Source organism: Rattus norvegicus, chromosome 4 (genome assembly GCF_036323735.1).
Source record: "Rattus norvegicus strain BN/NHsdMcwi chromosome 4, GRCr8, whole genome shotgun sequence".
Taxonomy (NCBI): Eukaryota; Metazoa; Chordata; class Mammalia; order Rodentia; family Muridae; genus Rattus; species Rattus norvegicus.
In genome coordinates this window covers 87,577,575-87,599,056 of record NC_086022.1, presented here as the reverse complement: position 1 = coordinate 87,599,056, position 21,482 = coordinate 87,577,575, and the positions used below count along the sequence as shown (strand labels likewise).

The window sequence follows — 21,482 nt, the reverse complement described above, 5'->3', positions numbered from 1 at the left end:
TTTAAATCATATGAATAATCTTGCTTTCCAATTTGAGCCATTAAATTTTAAAAAGAATCTGTATTTCAGAAATAAGATAAATGGGGCTACACAGGATAACATGCTAAGTCCATTTTCAGGGGGTACCCTGACATCTTCTCATCGCTGTGGACATCAGAATAGACACATGCATGTACTCTGGCACAACACTTCTACATATAAATAAGAAATAAACTAATAGCTTTTAAAGAAGAAAGGAAACATCTTGTTAAAAAATATGTGGTGGAGCTTTGACTGCAGGTTTTTCAGCATGATTATTATTCTCTTATCAAAACTGATTTGTACCAAAGGAATAATCATGGGATAGGCATTCATCACAAACTTCTGAACAGTCAGCATGACTGAGTCATACATCCAATACAGAATTGACATAGATGAGATGATGTAGTCCACCCAATACATGACCACAAAGAAAATCACCAGCAGCAAGATGGTCTGGGTGGCCCTTCTCTCAGGAGACACTCTCAGCTGGCTGATGCTATGAAGATGCTTGCATTGTCTCTGATGTCTGAACAAGATAATCATCATGTATGTACTTGTGATCAACATGACTCCCACAAGAAACACATCTCTAGAAGTTGCCACTGTTAAAATCAGTCCTCTGACAATGTTGTTCACCGGTAAGAGTGAACAGTATTTAGTGACCTTCATCTGGTTGTTCTCACTCACATTGGTATAAGCGACAACATAGAAGATCCAGATACTGCTGAAGGTCAAATTGAAAGACCATATACATAAGAAAGAATATTTCATGGATTTTTTTACTTTTTGTTTAAATCTTACCAACAAAGAGGTACTGGGACTGATAGTGACAGCCTGGAATACACTGAGGAGACAGGTGATGCAGATAGAGAGACTTCTCGTCACCCTGCTAATATAAAAAGTTGCCTTGCATTTGAAATCATTCTCAATGTTTAGTGACATAAATAAGTCTGTAAGCCAAATATCCCCTCCAATGAGAAACATCATTATGTGAATGAAGGTCAGTTGACAGGAGATCAAGTCTGTGGGCTTAGGTCTGTGACCTAGAATTACATAAATATAGAAACAAACAAGAAACATATTGGCTAGGACTCCAAGTCCAGTTTGGAAATAAAGGACATTCTTGAGTGAGAACATAAGTGGACAGTGTATTCATCTTAAGAGCAGAGTGGAAGTTTCTTTCATATATCTGAAAAAGTAATAGAGCATACATCAAATGTGTGATACACTGGCTACTTTACCATTCTATTTAACATACTAATTCTTGAATACTCTGTCTCATTAATTCTTGATCTTCCAGTCTGTACATCATAGCCTATATTTAAATGTCTTCCATGTATCTGCTACATACATAGATGATAATGGATAATAAATATTATCAAAGTCATATCTGTACAGGATGCTCACTTTGTGTGCCTGTATTACACCCAATCCCATGCCTTAGAAATCCAATCCTATTGATGTAATTGCCTCATTTCTTGGTAACACATAAAGCAGTAGTGATTAGCCCAGAATTGTAATCATAGTTGAACAACTAAATAAAAGTTACACTGATCTAAAAAAAATAATTCACAAAAGAAATCCAAAATGTTAGGTGGGTCAGTCACATATTCTATAATTTCACTGTGCTCTAGTTAGTAATTATCCATGCTTTGATTCATAATTCAAATGCAATGGAAATCCCACTGGTTTAATCAGCAAAATGTCTTTCTCAATCTATCTGTTTTTATGTTCCATTCTCCAAGAAATCTTAAATCTTCAGATTCTAAATTAAAGAAGTAGATACCATTGAAGAGCATTAGTTTGCTTTCCACACCCTTTGACCATTAATTATTGTTCTAAATGGCCTAGGCCTCTCCCATTTTAGGTCCCATCCCATTACCTCTTGTGAAACTTCAGGTTTAAAGAAGTAACCCCCAGCTACAAAGACAAAAATTATTTTTCATTCTTTTTGTCAAGCACTATAATTAGTTAATAGAATGAGCAGTTATATATTTTCAAAAATCCATGTTCAGGTTTTACCTACCTAGCTTTTCTTACGTTTTTATCCCCCTCCATACTCTGAGAAGTCACCCTTTTCCTAGTTCACTGATGAGATCATTTGTACCCCGCTATTTTTCTCTCAGTGGCTTCCATCCCACCCTATATGGTCAATGCTACTCTTTTCCTTTCCTGGTTTCTGTAGTTACTATATGCTATATACATCTCCCCAATAAGACAGAACTTGGGATGATAAAACAAACACTATTATCAGAACTGTATGACAAACATGAACTCACCAAAGATGACCAGATAGTGATCCTGTTTGTATATTTCTGTTTCAGAACATATTCCTTCCCATGTAGTGGAAAACAAAGTCCTCAATGTTATCAGACAACATCAGAACCCACACACTTTTCAGAGCGTCATGCAACAGTCTTACATTTAGTGCCTATGTCAGTTATTGGACCTGGTGACCAGGATTAATTTATTATTGAAGTAATTTAATTTATTACATTAAATCATCTTGTGATAAAAAAGAAAAATACACTGAATCAGAGTCTTGTGAGAAAATGAGTATCCAATTACATTTTTAAGTTCACGCCTATATTCTACATATATAGACACATGCATGTATGTTTAGAAATATTTCAAAGTTAGTGCCTGAGACCATTCTATAACTTTTATATGAATATCACACCATAAGTCACAATTTAATTTTAACACTATTTTGCTCCTAAATAGCTTAATCTAGTAAAGGAATGGATTCATCCCAATTACCAGAGCCAAACATCTGATTTTCTCACCACCAGCATTTACAGTAGCTGCACAGTGGTGTTCTGTTTATAAAAATTTCAAGATATGGAGTGGAGATGTACCTCAGTGGTCAGTAGCATGTTTTGCTTTGGGAAAGACCTGGGTTTGATTCTCTGCGATGACCTGGTGGCTTGTGGCTCTGGTTGAAGGGGATATAAACTCTCTCTGATGAGGCATACAAGAGGTGCACAGATTATACAAAGGCAAAATATAAACATGTAAAATATAGTATAAACAAATAAAGCTCCAGAAGAATACTTAATTCATTCCTTAGCCTGCAAATTCTAAGAAGTTTAGCCAAATTCTAATTTTAAACCTATAAATGGAAAAACATATATATACAATAATTTATTATTAATTATACTTCAATTTATTAATATAAGCACAAGTATTATAATTAATATAAAAAGATGATAATATAATAAGGTAAGAGAATAATGTAAATGTATTTCTTATCTCAAACATATGCAGTTCAACCTCTGTACTTTGTATCCACTGCCTTGTAAATGTTTATCACATAAAGAAAACAATACATCTTCTAATTCATAAACTGGCATGTTCTTTGGAGCTCATTGTTGCTGAGGGTTGGTGAAAAAGACCATAGCAATCATGGGTAAAAACTGATTTGTTAACATGGTTATATGCTGGAAAAATCATGTTTTATTTAAAATGAAAATTGCAGTTTTGGTGACTTCCACATTACTTTAAGTTTTAATATTTAGTTATACGTACTAAAAATCAGAGTATATTCATAGACATTTAAATAGTGGAGAAGATAGCACTATTGATGGACACAGACCAAAGACTAAGCATTCTGCAGCCATGTATCTGATGAAGCATGTAAGAAAGAAAGTGAGAGACAGGGGTGGTGTCTTCGTGCACAGCTTTACATTCTCCTGTGACAAGTCACTTCACCTCTTCCTTATCACAATATTTAATTTTAGAACGGATTGCTTAGCACAGATATCATGATCTTTGTATTCTGTTTGTGAAAATTTGCTAATATAGGCAACATACAAGTATAGTAATTCAAAAGTGTCATTTTTATTTTAAGCTTCACCTCTTTTGGTGAGTAATGACCTAAAAGTTGTATGGCTGCTCAGAGAGAACACAAAGTGAGTACGTGACTTTCAGGTGACAAGTGAAACTGTTGGCTGATGTACTGCCATCTGTCAACAACACAAAAATATTTTTGGGAATGCGAGAAAGAGGAAGTACTTGGCCACTCAAATTAGTTCTATGAAACCTTTAAAAAATATAGAGTACTAGAAAGGACACTTATTACTTTTAAATAAAGTAGTAATTAATAGCTCTAACCTGATACTTTTAAATAATTTAAATGCATGAATTTTTATTCGGAAATTAAATTTAGCACAGGTGTAACTGGAAGCACACATTGCTGAGTAGAATATTATAATCTCACAGTTACTATCCAGTTCCCTTGAGATGAAGCAGCAGCAGCAGGACTGTCACGGCAGAGACTGTGGGGAAGCAGTCATACACAATGCTTCATAACAAGATGTATAGTGTGAGTTTGAGAAAGATAGGAGAATGTTGACTAGAAGTGTGTGTGTGTGTGTGTGTGTGTGTGTGTGTGTGTGTGTGTGTGGGTGTGTGTGTGTGTGTGTGTGTTTCTGGGTATAATTACCCAGAAACCGTATTTTTAACTATTAGATGTAAACTTAGTGATATTGTACATTAAATAATTTACTTTATTCAAGAATTATAAATGTATTTCTCACTACTAATGAAAGTCCTACTCAATAATATTCAGTTTCAATGCTATAAGGAAGCCTGAAATAAGAAAAAGAATTCATTCTACTAAACCTCCTACTGAAAATTGCATTTGTATAAGGATAACTTTACAAGCATTTAATAAATGAGGTGAGATTTCCAAATATTTTTAAAGTGCCTATGAAATATCTACTTTATAAGAAATCATTGCAACATACTAAACAAATCTATATAAAACATTTAAAACTTATATGGTGTTAAGAGAGTTTCACGCTTTACTATGTCATTAATTGAAACTTTCATCAGTATACCCAAATTTAACACACCGGAAAATTACTGATAAACACTACATTAGTTAACATTTGTTCTATATTCACACCTTGAGTTTCATATAAATAAGTGAATACAATGAGTTAACTTGAGAAAAGAGTAAAATGGTTAAAAAAACAAAATACAATATAAATGTATCAGTGTTATAAATAGACTCCAGGTAAAAAATAAATGGCTGTCACATTATTTTCACAGGTGTTCAACTCAGGTGTTTTGTTACAGGGATGGAAAACTAACACAGTTGGCCATAACTAGGTGGAACCATGGTCTTAGAATTCTTAGAGCACATGCTCAGTACAATCATGTCAGATGCGCTCCTAAAAAGACTGAGATGGAGTTACTCTTAAACATAGGTCAGTTTAGATTCATTATAAAAGTAATTGGTATCATGATATTTTCATTTAATATATAATAATCAATGATCATCTTCAGCCTTTTAGCTTTTCCTGTCTCTATCCATACTTTTGCTAGGTCCTGTCTATGTCACATATAAAAGAGATCAAATTGAGTGAAATCTGTGTTCTTTTATTAATCTTTACACTGACATTCTCAACTCTGCAAGCATCTCTGGTTTACTTATGATACAACATAGCTCAAAAGTAAAATTGTAAGCAGAAATATCTCTAATCATTTATTACAGAATACTGCTTCACTCTGTCACCTACCTACCTACTGCAACCTTCATTATAATGAAGAGAATTTAAAAAAAATACACTCACCATCTGGGCCTCTCATAAACATCCTTGTAGAATGAGAGCCTAAGAAATATTTATAAGGAATAAATGTCATCAGCTCCTCTCCCTCTAGACCTACAGTTATCATGTCATCTGAAAAAGACAATTCTGACCTTGACAAAGTGGTACCTTCAAATGGTAAAGGAGACTTCCCTAATTCCAGAAGAACAAATAAGAGTAAGAACAGATGAGTTCTGGGTTTCCCATGTGTGAGCTATTCTCTCCAGGCCATATCTCTCTTAGTGGATTAACTGATCTAAGCCATTGTGAAAAAAATAAAGTAAAAATAATAATATCCCATTTACAAGAATTAAAAAAGCAATTCAGATTGCCTAAGGTATCCAAATCATTGATGGTGCCCTTCGTACTCATAGGGCAGTAACTTCACTTTCACTTAGAAATTAACATCTCTTCTGAAAAAATTAAGAAACTGTAACCTCCTAAGGATATGCAATTTTTCAGACATAGCACACTCACAGGAGATAATACAACTGTATTATCAGCAGAAAACAAGCTATGGGACTGGAAATGTAGTTCAGTTGGCAGATTGTATGCCTAGAATATATTGTGTATGAGGGATACCATAAATAAATCAAAGCTTGAAATTATAGACATGGGTGACAGAAAAGAATTCCAAGTCAACGGTAAACACAAGAATTTCGACAAGATTATAGAGGAAAACTTGCCCCAAAACACAAGCATATAATATAAGAAGCCCACAGAATGAAAAAAAAGAAAAAAGCAAAGAGCACAAACAAAACTTTCCATGCATCTTATAGTTAAAACACTAAGTATACAACACACACACAAAAAAAAGAAAAAACGTGAATTGAAAGCTCTAAGAGAAAACACAAATTACAAATAAATAAAACCCATCAAATGCAAAAGTGAATTTTTGTCTTCAAGTCTCCAACTGCACCCAGAGCTAAGGTTGTCCTACGGCCCTCTGGACCCAAAACCTGACTAAAGAGAGCAGGATTCCTAGGAGTGCTCTCACTCCTAAACTCACAGGTGAGATCCCACTTTCACTCCATTAACTGCTGAAAAAGGGACATAACAGGAGCACACAGGGCACAAGAACCTCTGAGCAGCCTGGGATAGGATCTTTTTGGTCTCTATCTGTGACCAGAGCTAAGACTGTCCCACAGCTCTCCCAACCCAAAGCCTGGGAAGAGAGAGCTGGTCGCCCAGGAGTGCTCTCACTCTTAAAATCACAGGCTCACCAGCCCACAGAAGGGACAAGCTCCAGAGACAGCAAGACCAACTAACATCAGAGATAACAAGATGGCAAGAGGCAAACACAAGAACCTAAGGAACAGAAACCAAGGCCAGTTCATATCATCAAAATCCAGTTCTCCTACCATAGTAAGTTCTGGATACCCCAAAACATCTCAAAAGAAAGATTTTGATCTAAAATGACATCTCATGATGATAATAGAAGACTTGAAAAGGGACATAAATAACCTCTTTAAAGAAATACAGGACAGCACAGGTATACAAGTAGAATCCATTGAAGAAGAAATACAAAAATCCCTTAAAGAGTTATAGGAAAACACAATGAAACAGATGAAGAAATTCCCCAAAACCATCCAGGATCTAAAAATGGAAATAGAAACAAGAAAGACATAACAAAGAGAGATAACTCCAGAGATAGAAAACCTTGGAAAGAAATCAGGAGTCATAGATGAGAACATCACCAACTGAACACAAGAGATAGAAGGGAGAATCTCAGGAGCAGAAGATACTATAGGAAATACTGACACAACAGTCAAAGAAAATGCAAAATTCAAAAAGCTCCTACCCCAAAACATCCAGTAAATCCAGGACACAATGAGAAGACCAAACCTAACAAAACTAACCAAAGCATACACTGCACCACATACAATCACAGTGGGAGAATTCAATACCCTACACTCATCAATGGACAGATCATAGAAACAAAACAGAGACACGGTGAAAATAACAGGTTATGAACCAAATAGACTTAACAGATATATCTACAGAACATTTCATACTAAAACAAAAATATATACCTTCTTATCAGTACTTCATGGTACCTTCTGCAAAATTGACCATATAATCGATCACAAAACAGATACAAGAAGATTGAAATAACTCCATGCATCCTATCAGATCACAATGAACTAAGGCTTGTCTTCAATAAAAACAAAACCAAGAGAAAGACACATACACACAGAAGCTAAACAATGCTCTACTAAATTATAATTTGGTCAAGGAAGAAACAAAGAAATTATAGACTTTTTATAATTTAATGAAAATAAAGGCACAACAGACTCGAACTTATGGGATACAATGAAAGCAGCACTAAGAGGAAAACTCATAGCTCTGAATGCCTCCAAAAAGAAACTGGAAAGAGCATACACTAACAGCTTGACAGCACACCTGGAAAGCTCCAGAACAAAAAGAAGCAAATATACTCAGAGAAGCAGAAGGCAGGAAATAATCAAACAATTATACTTATACCTAAACCACACAAAGACCCAACAAAGAAAGAGAACATCAGACCAAATTCCCTCATGAATATTGATGCAAAAATACTCAATAAAAGTCTTAAAACCAAATTCAAAAACCCACCGAAATGATCATTCACTGAGAACAAGTAGGTTTCATCCCAGGGACGCAGGGATGGCTCAATGTAAGGATAGCCATCAACATAACCCACTATAAAAATAAGCTTAGAGAAAAAACACATGGTCATCTCATTTGTCATTTGACAAAGTTCAGCACCCCTTCATGTTAAAGATCTTGGAATGATCAGGAATTCAAGGCCCATACCTAAACACAGTAACAATATATAGCAAACCAATAGCCAACATCAAACTAAATGGAGACAAAATTGAAGCAATCCCACTAAAATCAAAGACTATAGAAGGCTGCCCACTCTCTCCATACCTATTCAATAGAGTAATGTGAACTCCTAGCCAGAGCAATTAGATAATTAAAAGAGGTCAAATTGGAAATGAAAAAGTCAAACTATCACTATTTGTAGATAATATGATAGTATAATTCAGTGACCCCAAAAATTCCACCAAAGAACTCCTAAATCTGAAAGAAAGAAAAACTTGAGCAAAGTGGCTGGACATTAAGTTAATTCAAACAAATCAGTAGCCTTCCCCCTATTCAAAGGATAAAAAAAGCTGAGAAAGAAATTGGGAAACCCAGGAGCGGCAGGACCCCTGCGCCTGAGACACCGCCGGAACCTGAAGGAAACAGACCGGATAAACAGTTCTCTGCACCCAAATCCCGTGGGAGGGAGAGCTAAACCTTCAGAGAGGCAGACACGCCTGGGAAACCTGAAGAGACTGCACTCTGCATACACATCTCAGATGCCAGAGGAAAACACCAAACGCCATCTGGAGCCCTAGTGCACAGAAGCTCCCAGAAAGGGCGGCACAGATCTTCCTGGTAGCTGCCGCCGCAGAGAGCTCGTGGGCAGCACCCCGCGAGCAAACGTGAGCCACGGGACCCCAGGTAAGACCAACTTTTCTGCTGCAAGTGACCTGCCTGGTGAACTCAAGACACAGGCCCACAGGAACAGCTGAAGACCTGTAGAGAGGAAAAACTACACGCCCGAAAGCAGAACACTCTGTCCCCATAACTGGCTGAAAGAAAACAGGAAAACAGGTCTACAGCACTCCTGACACACAGGCTTATAGGACAGTCTAGCCACTGTCAGAAATGGCAGAACAAAGTAACACTAGAGATAATCTGATGGCGAGAGGCAAGCGCAGGAACCCAAGCAACAGAAACCAAGACTACATGGCATCATCGGAGCCCAATTCTCCCACCAAAATAAACATGGAATATCCAAACACACCAGAAAAGCAAGATCTAGTTTCAAAATCATATTTGATCATGATGCTGGAGGACTTCAAGAAAGACGTGAAGAACTCCCTTAGAGAAACATAGGAAAACATTAATAAACAAGTAGAAGCCTACACAGAGGAATCGCAAAAATCCCTGAAAGAATTCCAGGAAAACACAATCAAACAGTTGAAGGAATTAAAAATGGAAATAGAAGCAATCAAGAAAGAACACATGGAAACAACCCTGGATATAGAAAACCAAAAGAAGAGACAAGGAGCTGTAGATACAAGCTTCACCAACAGAATACAAGAGATGGAAGAGAGAATCTCAGGAGCAGAAGATACCATAGAAATCATTGACTCAACTGTCACAGATAATGTAAAGCAGAAAAAGGTACTGCTCCAAAACATACAGGAAATCCAGGACTCAATGAGAAGATCAAACCTAAGGATAATAGGTATAGAAGAGAGTGAAGACTCCCAGCTCAAAGGACCAGTAAATATCTTCAACAAAATCATAGAGGAAAACTTCCCTAACCTAAAAAAAGAGATACCCATAGACATACAAAAAGCCTACAGAACTCCAAATAGATTGGACCAGAAAAGAAACACCTCCCATCACATAATAGTCAAAACAACAAACGCACAAAATGAAGAAAGAATATTAAAAGCAGTAAGGGAAAAAGGTCAAGTAACATATAAAGGCAGACCTATCAGAATCACACCAGACTTTTTGCCAGAAACTATGAAGGCCAGAAGATCCTGGACAGATGTCATACAGACCCTAAGAGAACACAAATGCCAGCCCAGGTTACTGTATCCTGCAAAACTCTCAATTAACATAGATGCAGAAACCAAGATATTCCATGACAAAACCAAATTTACACAATATCTTTCTACAAATCCAGCACTACAAAGGATAATAAAGGGTAAAGCCCAACATAAGGAGACAAGCTATACCCTAGAAGAAGCAACAAACTAATCGTCCTGGCAACAAAACAAAGAGAAGAAAAGCACACAAACATAACTGCACATCCAAATATGAATATAACAGAAAGCAATAATCACTATTCCTTAATATCTCTCAACATCAATGGCCTCAACTCCCCAATAAAAAGACATAGATTAACAAACTGGATATGCAATGAGGACCCTGCATTCTGCTGCCTACAGGAAACACACCTCAGAGACAAAGACAGACACTACCTCAAAGTGAAAGGCTGGAAAACAACTTTCCAAGCAAATGGTCAGAAGAAGCAAGCTGGAGTAGCCATTCTAATATCAAATAAAATCAATTTTCAATTAAAAGTCATCAAAAAAGATAAGGAAGGACACTTCATATTCATCAAAGGAAAAATCAACCAAGATGAACTCTCAATCCTAAATAACTATGCCCCAAATAAAAGGGCACCTACATACGTAAAAGAAACCTTACTAAAGCTCAAAACGCACATTGCACCTCACACAATAATAGTGGGAGATTTCAACACCCCACTCTCATCAATGGACAGATCATGGAAACAGAAAATAAACAGAGACGTAGACAGACTAAGAGAAGTCATGAGCCAAATGGACTTAACGGATATTTATAGAACGTTCTATCCTAAACCAAAAGGATATATCTTCTTCTCAGCTCCTCATGGTACTTTCTCCAAAATTGACCATATAGTTGGTCAAAAAACGGGCCTCAACAGGTACAGAAAGATAGAAAAAATCCCATGTGTGCTATCAGACCACCACGGCCTAAAACTGGTCTTCAATAACAATAAGGGAAGAATGCCCACAAATACGTGGAAATTGAACAATGCTCTACTCAATGATAACCTGCTCAAGGAAGAAATAAAGAAAGAAATTAAAAACTTTTTAGAATTTAATGAAAATGAAGGTACAACATACCCAAACTATGGGACACAATGAAAGCTGTGCTAAGAGGAAAACTCATAGCGCTGAGTGCCTGCAGAAAGAAACAGGAAAGAGCATATGTCAGCAGCTTGACAGCACACCTAAAAGCTCTAGAGCAAAAAGAAGCAAATACACACAGGAGGATTAGAAGGCAGGAAATAATCAAACTCAGAGCTGAAATCAACCAAGTAGAAACAAAAAGGACCATAGAAAGAATCAACAGAACCAAAAGTTGGTTCTTTGAGAAAATCAACAAGATAGATAAACCCTTAGCCAGACTAACGAGAGGAACCAGAGAGTGTGTCCAAATTAACAAAATCAGAAATGAAAAGGGAGACATAACAGAATTAGAGAAAATTCAAAAATCATCAGATCCTACTACAAGAGTCTATATTCAACAAAACTTGAAAATCTTCAGGAAATGGACAATTTCCTAGACAGATACCAGGTACCGAAGTTAAATCAGGAACAGATAAACCAGTTAAACAACCCCATAACTCCTAAGGAAATAGAAACAGTCATTAAAGGTCTCCCAACCAAAAAGAGCCCAGGTCCAGACGGGTTTAGTGCAGAATTCTATCAAACCTTCATAGAAGACCTCATACCAATATTATCCAAACTATTCCACAAAATTGAAACAGATGGATCACTCCCGAATTCCTTCTATGAAGCCACAATTACTCTTATACCTAAACCACACAAAGACCCAACAAAGAAAGAGAAATTCAGACCAATTTCCCTTATGAATATCGACGCAAAAATACTCAATAAAATTCTGGCAAACCGAATCCAAGAGCACATCAAAACAATCATCCACCATGATCAAGTAGGCTTCATCCCAGGCATGCAGGGATGGTTTAATATACGGAAAACCATCAACATGATCCATTATATAAACAAACTGAAAGAACAAAACCACATGATCATTTCATTAGCTGCTGAGAAAGCATTTGACAAAATTCAACACCACTTCATGATAAAAGTCCTGGAAAGAATAGTAATTCAAGGCCCATACCTAAACATAGTAAAAGCCATATACAGCAAACCAGTTGCTATCATTAAACTAAATGGAGAGAAATTTGAAGCAATCCCACTAAAATCAGGGACTAGACAAGGCTGCCCACTCTCTCCCTACTTATTCAATATAGTTCTTGAAGTTCTAGCCAGAGCAATCAGACAACAAAAGGAGGTCAAGGGGATACAGATTGGAAAAGAAGAAGTCAAAATATCACTATTTGCAGATGATATGATAGTATATTTAAGTGATCCCAAAAGTTCCACCAGAGAACTACTAAAGCTGATAAACAACTTCAGCAAAGTGACTGGGTATAAAATTAACTCAAATAAATCAGTAGCCTTCCTCTACACAAAAGAGAAACAAGCCGAGAAAGAAATTAGGGGAACGACACCCTTCATAATAGACCCAAATAATATAAAGTACCTCGGTGTGACTTTAACCAAGCAAGTAAAAGATCTGTACAATAAGAACTTCAAGACACTGAAGAAAGAAATTGAAGAAGACCTCAGAAGATGGAAAGATCTCCCATGCTCATGGATTGGCAGGATTAATATAGTAAAAATGGCCATTTTACCAAAAGCGATCTACAGATTCAATGCAATCCCCATCAAAATATCAATCCAATTCTTCAAAGAGTTAGACAGAACAATTTGCAAATTCATCTGGAATAACAAAAAACCCAGGATAGCTAAAACTATCCTCAACAATAAAAGGACTTCAGGGGGAATCACTATCCCTGAACTCAAGCAGTATTACAGAGCAATAGTGATAAAAAATGCATGGTATTGGTACAGAGACAGACAGATAGACTAATGGAATAGAATTGAAGACCCAGAAATGAACCCACACACCTATGGTCACTTGATTTTTGACAAAGGAGCCAAAAACATCCAATGGAAGAAAGATAGCATTTTCAGCAAATGGTGCTGGTTCAACTGGAGGTCAACGTGTAGAAGAATGCAGATTGATCCATGCTTATCACCCTGTACAAAGCTTAAGTCCAAGTGGATCAAGGACCTCCACATCAAACCAGACACACTCAAACTAATAGAAGAAAAACTAGGGAAGCACCTGGAACACATGGGCACTGGAAAAAATTTCCTGAACAAAACACCAATGGCTTATGCCCTAAGATCAAGAATCGACAAATGGGATCTCATAAAACTGCAAAGCTTCTGTAAGGCAAAGGACACTGTGGTTAGGACAAATCGGCAACCAACATTTGGGAAAAGATCTTTACCAATCCTACAACAGATAGAGGCCTTATATCCAAAATATACAAAGAACTCAAGAAGTTAGACTGCAGGGAAACAAATAACCCTATTAAAAAATGGGGTTCAGAGCTAAACAAAGAATTCACAGCTGAGGAATGCCGAATGGCTGAGAAACACCTAAAGAAATGTTCAACATCTTTAGTCATAAGGGAAATGCAAATCAAAACAACCCTGAGATTTCACCTCACACCAGTGAGAATGGCTAAGATCAAAAACTCAGGTGACAGCAGATGCTGGCGAGGATGCGGAGAAAGAGGAACACTCCTCCATTGTTGGTGGGATTGCAGACTGGTACAACCATTCTGGAAATCAGTCTGGAGGTTCCTCAGAAAATTGGACATTGAACTGCCTGAGGATCCAGCTATACCTCTCTTGGGCATATACCCAAAAGATGCCCCAACATATAAAAAAGACCCGTGCTCCACTATGTTCATCGCAGCCTTATTTATAATAGCCAGAAGCTGGAAAGAACCCAGATGCCCTTCAACAGAGGAATGGATAGAAAATGTGGTACATCTACACAATGGAATATTACTCAGCTATCAAAAACAATGGCTTTATGAAATTCGTAGGCAAATGGTTGGAACTGGAAAATATCATCCTGAGTGAGCTAACCCACTCACAGAAAGACATACATGGTATGCACTCACTGATAAGTGGCTATTAGCCCAAATGCTTGAATTACCCTAGATGCCTAGAACAAATGAAACTCAAGACGGATGATCAAAATGTATATGCTTCACTCCTTCTCTAAAAGGGGAACAAGAATACCCTTGGCAGGGAAGAGAGAGGCAAAGATTAAAACAGAGACTGAAGGAACACCCATTCAGAGCCTGCCCCACATGTGGCCCATACATATACAGCCACCCAATTAGACAAGGTGGATGAAGCAATGAAGTGCAGGCCGACAGGAGCCGGATGTAGATCGCTCCTGAGAGACACAGCCAGAATACAGCAAATACAGAGGCGAACGCCACCAGGAAACCACTGAACTGAGAATAGGACCCCCGTTGAAGGAATCAGAGAAAGAACTGGAAGAGCTTGAAGGGGCTCGAGACCCCTTATGAACAACAATGCCAAGCAACCAGAGCTTCCAGGGACTAAGCCACTACCTAAAGACTATACATGGACTGACCCTGGACTCTGACCTCATAGGTAGCAATGAATATCCTAGTAAGAGCACCAGTGGAAGGGGAAGCCCTGGGTCCTGCTAAGACTGAACCCCCAGTGAACTAGACTGTTGGGGGGAGGACGGCAATGGGGGTAGGGTTGGGAGGGGAACACCCATAAGGAAGGGGAGGGGGAGGGGGATGTTTGCCCGCAAACCAAAGAATTATTATTAAGTATTAAATAAATTTAAAAAAATAAAAAAAAAAGAAATTGGGAAACAACACCCTTCACAATAGTCACAAATAATAGAAAATATGTTGGTGTGACTCTAACCAAGCAAGTGAAATATCTGTATGACAAGAACTTCAAGTCTCTTAACAAAGAAATAGAAGATCTCAGAAAATGGAAAGATCTCCCATGCTCATGGATTGGCATGATTAATATAGTAAAAATGGCCATTTTGCCAAAAGCAATGCAATCTCCATCAAAATCGCAACTCAATTCTTCATAAAGTTAGGACGAGCAATTTACAAATTCATCTTGTAAAATGAGATTTTGTAATACAATAAAGCCAGAATAACAAAAACTATTCTCAACAATAAAAGAACTTCTGTGGAAAATCAGCATTTCTGACCTCAAGGTGCATTATAGAGCAATTGTGATGAAAACTGCATGATATTGGTATAATCATGCAGGTAGATCAATGCGAAAAAAATTGAAAACCCAGAAATGATTCCACATACCTATGGTCACCTGATCTTTGACAAAGAAGCTAAAACCATCCAATCGAAAAAAGAAAGTATTTTCAACTGATGGTGCTCTTTCATATCAGCATGTAGAGGAATACAAATCAATCCATTCTTGCCTCCTTATAAACGCTGAAGTCCAAGTGGATCAAAGTCCTCCACATAAAACCATATACACCGTCTCTCTGCTCCTCCCTGTTCCAGGGACAGCCGCATCTTCTCGTGCAGTGCCAGCCTCGTCTCATAGACAAGATGGTGAAGGTCAGTGGGAACGTATTTGGCCATATTGGGCGCCTGGTTTCCAGGGCTGCCTTCTCTTCTGACAAAGTGCAGATTGTTGCCATCAACGACCCCTTCATTGACCTCGACTACATGGTCTACATGTTCCAGTATGACTCTACCCATGGCAAGTTCAACGGCACAGTCAAGGCTGAGAATGGGAAGGCTTGTCATCAACGGGAAGCCCATCACCATCTTCCAGGAGCGAGATCCCGCTAACATCAAATGGGGTGACGCTGGTGCTGAGTATGTCGTGGAGTCTACTGGCATCTTCACCACCATGGAGAAGGTTGGGGCTCACCTGAAGGGTGAGGCCAAAAAGGTCATCATCTCCGCCCCTTCCGCTGATGCCCCCATGTTTGTGATGGGTGTGAACCACGAGAAATATGACAACTCCCTCAAAATTGTCAGCAATGCATCCTGCACCAACAACTGCTTAGCCCCCCTGGTCAAGGTCATCCATGACAACTTTGGCATCGTGGAAGGGCTCATGACCACAGTCCATGCTATCACTGCCACTCAGAAGACTGTGGATGGCTCCTCTGGAAAGCTGTGGCATGATGGCCGTGGGGCAGCCCAGAACATCATCCCTGCATCCACTGGTGCTGCCAAGGCTGTGGGCAAGGTCATCCCAGAGCTGAACTGGAAGCTCACTGGCATGGCCTTCCGAGTTCCTACCCCCAATGTAACCATTGTGGATCTGACATGCCACCTGGAGAAACCTGCCAAATATTATGACATCAAGAAGGTGGTGAAGCAGGCGTCAGAGGGCCCACTAAAGGGCATCCTGGGCTACACTTAGGACCAGGTTGTCTCCTGCAGCTTCAACAGCAACTCCCACTCTTCCACCTTTGATGCTGGGGCTGGCATTGCTCTCAATGACAACTTTGTAAAGCTCATTTCCTGGTATGTCAATGAATACAGCTACAGCAACAGGGTGGTGGACCTCATGGCGTACATGGCCTCCAAGGAGTAAGAAACCCTGGACCACCCAGACTAGCAAGGATACTGAGAGCGAGAGAAAGGCCCTCAGTTGCTGAAGAATCCCCATCCCAACTCAGCCCCCAACACTGAGCATCTCCCTCACAATTCCATCCCAGACCCCATAAAAACAGGAGGGGCCTAGGGAGCCCTCCCTTCTCTCTTGAATACCATCAATAAAGTTCGCTGTACCCACAAAAAAAAATATACATCAAATTTAATAGAAGAGAAAATGGGGAAAAGCCTCAAACACATAGGCACAGGGAAAATTTTCCTGAACAGAACTCCAATGGCTTATGTTCTAAGATCAAGAATCAACAAATGGAGCCTCATGAAACTGCAAAACTTTTGTGAGAGAAAGGACACTGGAAATAGGACAAAACAGCATCCAATAGTTTGGGAAAAGATCTATACCAATCCTACATCTGAAAGAGGGCTAAAATCTAATATATAAAAAGAACTCAAGAAGTTAAACTCCAGAGAACCCAGTGATCTTATTTAAAAATGGGGTACAGAGCTAAACCAAGAATTCTCCACTGAGGAATATTGAATGGCTGAGAAGCACCTAAAGAATTGTTCAAAATCCTTAGTCATCAGGGAAATGCAAATCAAAACAACCCTGAGATTTCACCTCACACCAGTCAGAATGGCTAAGATAAAAAGCTCAGGTGACAACAGATGCTGGCAAGAATGCGAAGGAATAGGAAAACTCCTCCATTGTTGATGGGATTGCAAGATGGTACAACCACTCTAAATCAGTCTGGCATTTCCTCAGAATATTAGACATGGTACTACCTGAGGACCCAGCTATAACACTCCTGGGCATATACCCAAAAGGTGCTCCAACATATAACAAGGACACATGTTCCACTATGTTCATAGCAGCTTTAATTATAATAGTTAGAAACTGGAAAGAACCCACATGTACTTCAACAGAGGAACGAATACAGAAAATGTGGTACATTTACACAACAGAGTACTACTCAGCTATTAAAAAACAATGACATCATGAAATTCTTAGGAAAATTAATGGACCTAGAAAATATCATCCTGAATAAGGCAACACAGTCACAAAAAAACCACATGTTATGCACTTACTGATAAGTGGATATTAGCCCCAAAGCTTGGAATACCCAAGATACAATTCCCAAACCATATGAAGCTCAAGAAGAAGAAAGACCAAAATGTGGATGCATCAGTTTTTCTTAGATGAGGGAACAAAATACTCATGGAAGGAAATAAAGTTTAAATTAGGGGAGCAGATACTGAAGGAAAAGCCATGCAGAGACTGCCCCCACCTAGGGATCCATCCCATATGCAGCCACCAAACCAGTAACTACTGCTAATGCCAAGAAGTGCTTGCTGACAGGAACCTGATATGAATGACTCCTGAGCAGCGCTGCCAGAACATTACTGATACAGATTAAGATGCTTGCAACTAACCATCAGACTGAGCTGGGGGACCCCAGTGGAAGATTTAGGGAAAAGACTGAAGGAGCTGAAGGGGTTTGCAAGCCCATAGTAAGAACAACAATATTAACCAACCAGACCTGCTCCCCGCCAGACCTCCCAGGAACTAAAGCAGGAACCAAAGAATACATGTATGTGGACCCATGGTTCCAGCTGCATATGTAGCAGAGGATGACATTGTCTGGCATCAATAGAAGAAGCTCTTTGTCCTGCAAAGGCTCTTTTCCTCAGTGTAGCAGAGTGCCAGGGTGTTGAGGTGGGAGTGGGTGGGTGGGAGGGGGAGCATACTCATAGAAGCAGGGGGAGGTAGGATTGGAAAGGGGAAAACTGGGAAAGGGGAGAATATTTGAAATGTAAATACATAAACTATCCAATAAAAAGTGGGGGGAAAGGGTGAATTTTCCTAATTCCAGCACAACATTGGGATAGAAACAGCTAATTTCTCAAGATAAATTTTCAAAGCCAGAATAGCATGCAGTAATACATACCAAGTCCCTCTTGACACCAATCTAAAATGATACTCTCACCAGTACTACTCCTGTGAATGAAAACTGTTTTCCACCACATAGACAGCCTATGTATATTCCTCAAACTAAACCTAAAGCAATATGGAAAGTATTATTTAGGACTGAAGAGGTGAATGAGCATATCAGAGAGACTGAGGAAAAATATAAAGTAATAATTATCAAAACAAAAATTACCACTAAGTTCACAACACCAAAAAACAACATGATACCCAGAACTAACACACACATTTCAATCATAATTCAAACATGAATGGCCTCAATTCTCCACTCAAAAGTCAGAGAGTCAATGAATGAATCACACACACACACACACACACACACACACACACACACACACACACACACACACAAGCTGTCTAATGCCTACAAGAAGCACACCTTAGTTTTAAAAGTCAGGCACCAGCTTTGAGTAAAATGACAGGCAAATCAGTGGCCGGCAAGATAGCTCAACCAGTGGCCGGTTAGCTCAGCTGGTTAGAGCGTGGTGCTAATAAAATGATAGTCAAGAGTACTTTATTCAAATGGAACTAGGAAAAAAGCAGGAATTGATCTCCAAATATATGCCAAAGTAGATCAAACTCCCAGAGGGAGTTTATGAAAATCAATGCCAATATCAAGGAATAAAGAGGTGCAAAAATAATGGTTATTCCAATATCTCACTATATATCATTTGGCCTGTATAAAAAATAGATGGAGAATTCCAGGGTGGAGCATTTATTCATGGAGACTACAATGAACCTCGTGTGGAAGTTTCTCCAATTGCACTTGTTCTAAGGGATGTGACCTTGCTGTCTTGAGCCAATTAAAGTATTTCCTGATGCCTGTGAGCTGATAGTGACTTCACGATTTCTTTTAAACATACTTGTTCACAGTGCCCAACAAAGCAATGGGTTTCCATTCGGCAACACCAGGATTAAATCTTTACATTTCTACCTCAAAGTATACTAATTTTCCAGTTAGTTTAAAGCTATTGAAGTTCCCTGAATCTTCCTCACGATATCATGCTGGTCGACTATATTGATGGCACTGTGCTGCTTGGACAGATACACAGACAGTAGCAACCTTTTGAGTCTTGTTAAAACACATGCACATTAGAAGACGAGAATATTTCCAACCAAATTTCAAGGTCTTTCTGTCTCAGTGAAAGTGAGACCATCTTGCAACTTAAAATTTGTGCTGTCTACAAGAAATGCAGGCATAATGCATTGAGTAAAGACTGAGGCAGTGTCCAACCAATAACTGGCCCAACTTGATACCAATCCCATATGGAAGCACCAATCCCTAACACTATTAATGATACACCATTAAGGTTGTGGATAGGAGAAAGTTGTCCTCTATTTTTTTTTATTTTTTTCCTCCATCTTTATTAAATTGGGTATTTCTTATTTGCGTTTTAATTGTTATTCCCTTTCCCAGTTTCCAAGCCAACATCCCCCTTACCCACTCCTCCCCTTCGATATGGGTGTTCCCCTCCCCATCCTCCCCCCATTACTGCCCTCCCCCCAACAATCACGTTCACTGGGGGTGCAGTCTTGGCAAGACCAAGGGCTTCCCCTTCCACTGGTGCTCTTACTAGGCTATTCATTGCTACCTATGAGGTTGGAGCCCAGGGTCAGTTCATGTATAGTCTTTGGGTAGTGACTTAGTCCCTGGAAGCTCGGGTTGGTTGAGATTGTTGTTCATGTGGGGTCTGAAGCCCCTTCAAGCTCTTTCAGTCCTTTCTCTGATTACTTCAACACCTATGTATTTGCTGTATTCTAGATGTGTCTCTCAGGAGAGATCTACATCCGGTTCCTGTCAGCCTGCACTTCTTTGCTTCATCCATCTTATATAGCTTGGTGGCTGCATATGTATGGGCCACATATGGGGCAGTCTCTGAATGAGTGTTCCTTCTGCCTCTGTTCTAAACTTTGCCTCCCTATCCCCTCCAAAGGCTATTCTGGTTCCCCTTTTAAAGAAGGAGTGAAGCATTCGCATTTTGATCATCCTTCTTGAGTTTCATGTGTTCTGTGCATCTAGGGCTAATCTGTTCAAGCATTTGGGCTAATAGCTACTTATCAATGAGTGCATACCATGTGTGTTTTGCTGTGATTGGGTTACCTCACTCAGGATATTTTCCAGTTCCATCCATTTGCCTATGAATTTCATAAAGTCATTGTTTTTTATTTCCATTGTATAGATGTACCACATTTTCTGTATCCATTCCTCCACTGAAGGGCTTCTGGGTTCTTTCCAGCTTCTGGCTATTATAAATAAGGTTGCTATGAACATAGTGGACTACATGTCTTTGTTATATGTTGGGAGTTGTGTTGATTATTTCTATGGAATCTTCTGCTCCTGAGATTCTCTCTTCTATCTCTTGTATTCTGTTGGTGATGCTTGTATCTGCAGCTCCTTGTCTCTTTCTTTGGTTTTCTATATCCAGGGTTGTCTCCCTTTGTGCTTTCTTTATTGCTTCTATTTCCATTTTTAATTCCTTCACCTGTTTGATTGTGTTTTCCTATAAATCTCAAGGGCTACTGGGTGGGAGAGGGGAGGGAAACTGGAAAAGGTGAAGATTATCAGGTATTAGATGGATAGGAGAGGGAACCAGGAAGCCCTGAGGGGCAACAGAAAGAGTGGAAATGCACAACCTCACGAATTGGGAGGTGAAGGAATCCTCTAGAATGTACCAGAGATTTGGGAGATGAGAGAGTTTCAGGACTCAAAGGGAGGGACCTTAGATGAAATGCC

At 38.9% G+C, this 21,482-nt stretch overlaps 1 protein-coding gene and 1 pseudogene across 1 annotated transcript; one reads left to right on the top strand and one right to left on the bottom strand.

Moving 5' to 3' along the window:
- Positions 1-213: 213 nt before the first annotated feature.
- Positions 214-1,158, bottom strand: Vom1r67 (vomeronasal 1 receptor 67). The gene has a single exon (NM_001008912.2). The coding sequence runs from the start codon at positions 1,156-1,158 to the stop codon at positions 214-216; it is 945 nt and encodes a 314-aa protein (NP_001008912.2).
- Positions 1,159-15,744: 14,586 nt separating this feature from the next.
- Positions 15,745-16,760, top strand: LOC108350861 (glyceraldehyde-3-phosphate dehydrogenase pseudogene; annotated as a pseudogene).
- Positions 16,761-21,482: the final 4,722 nt, after the last annotated feature.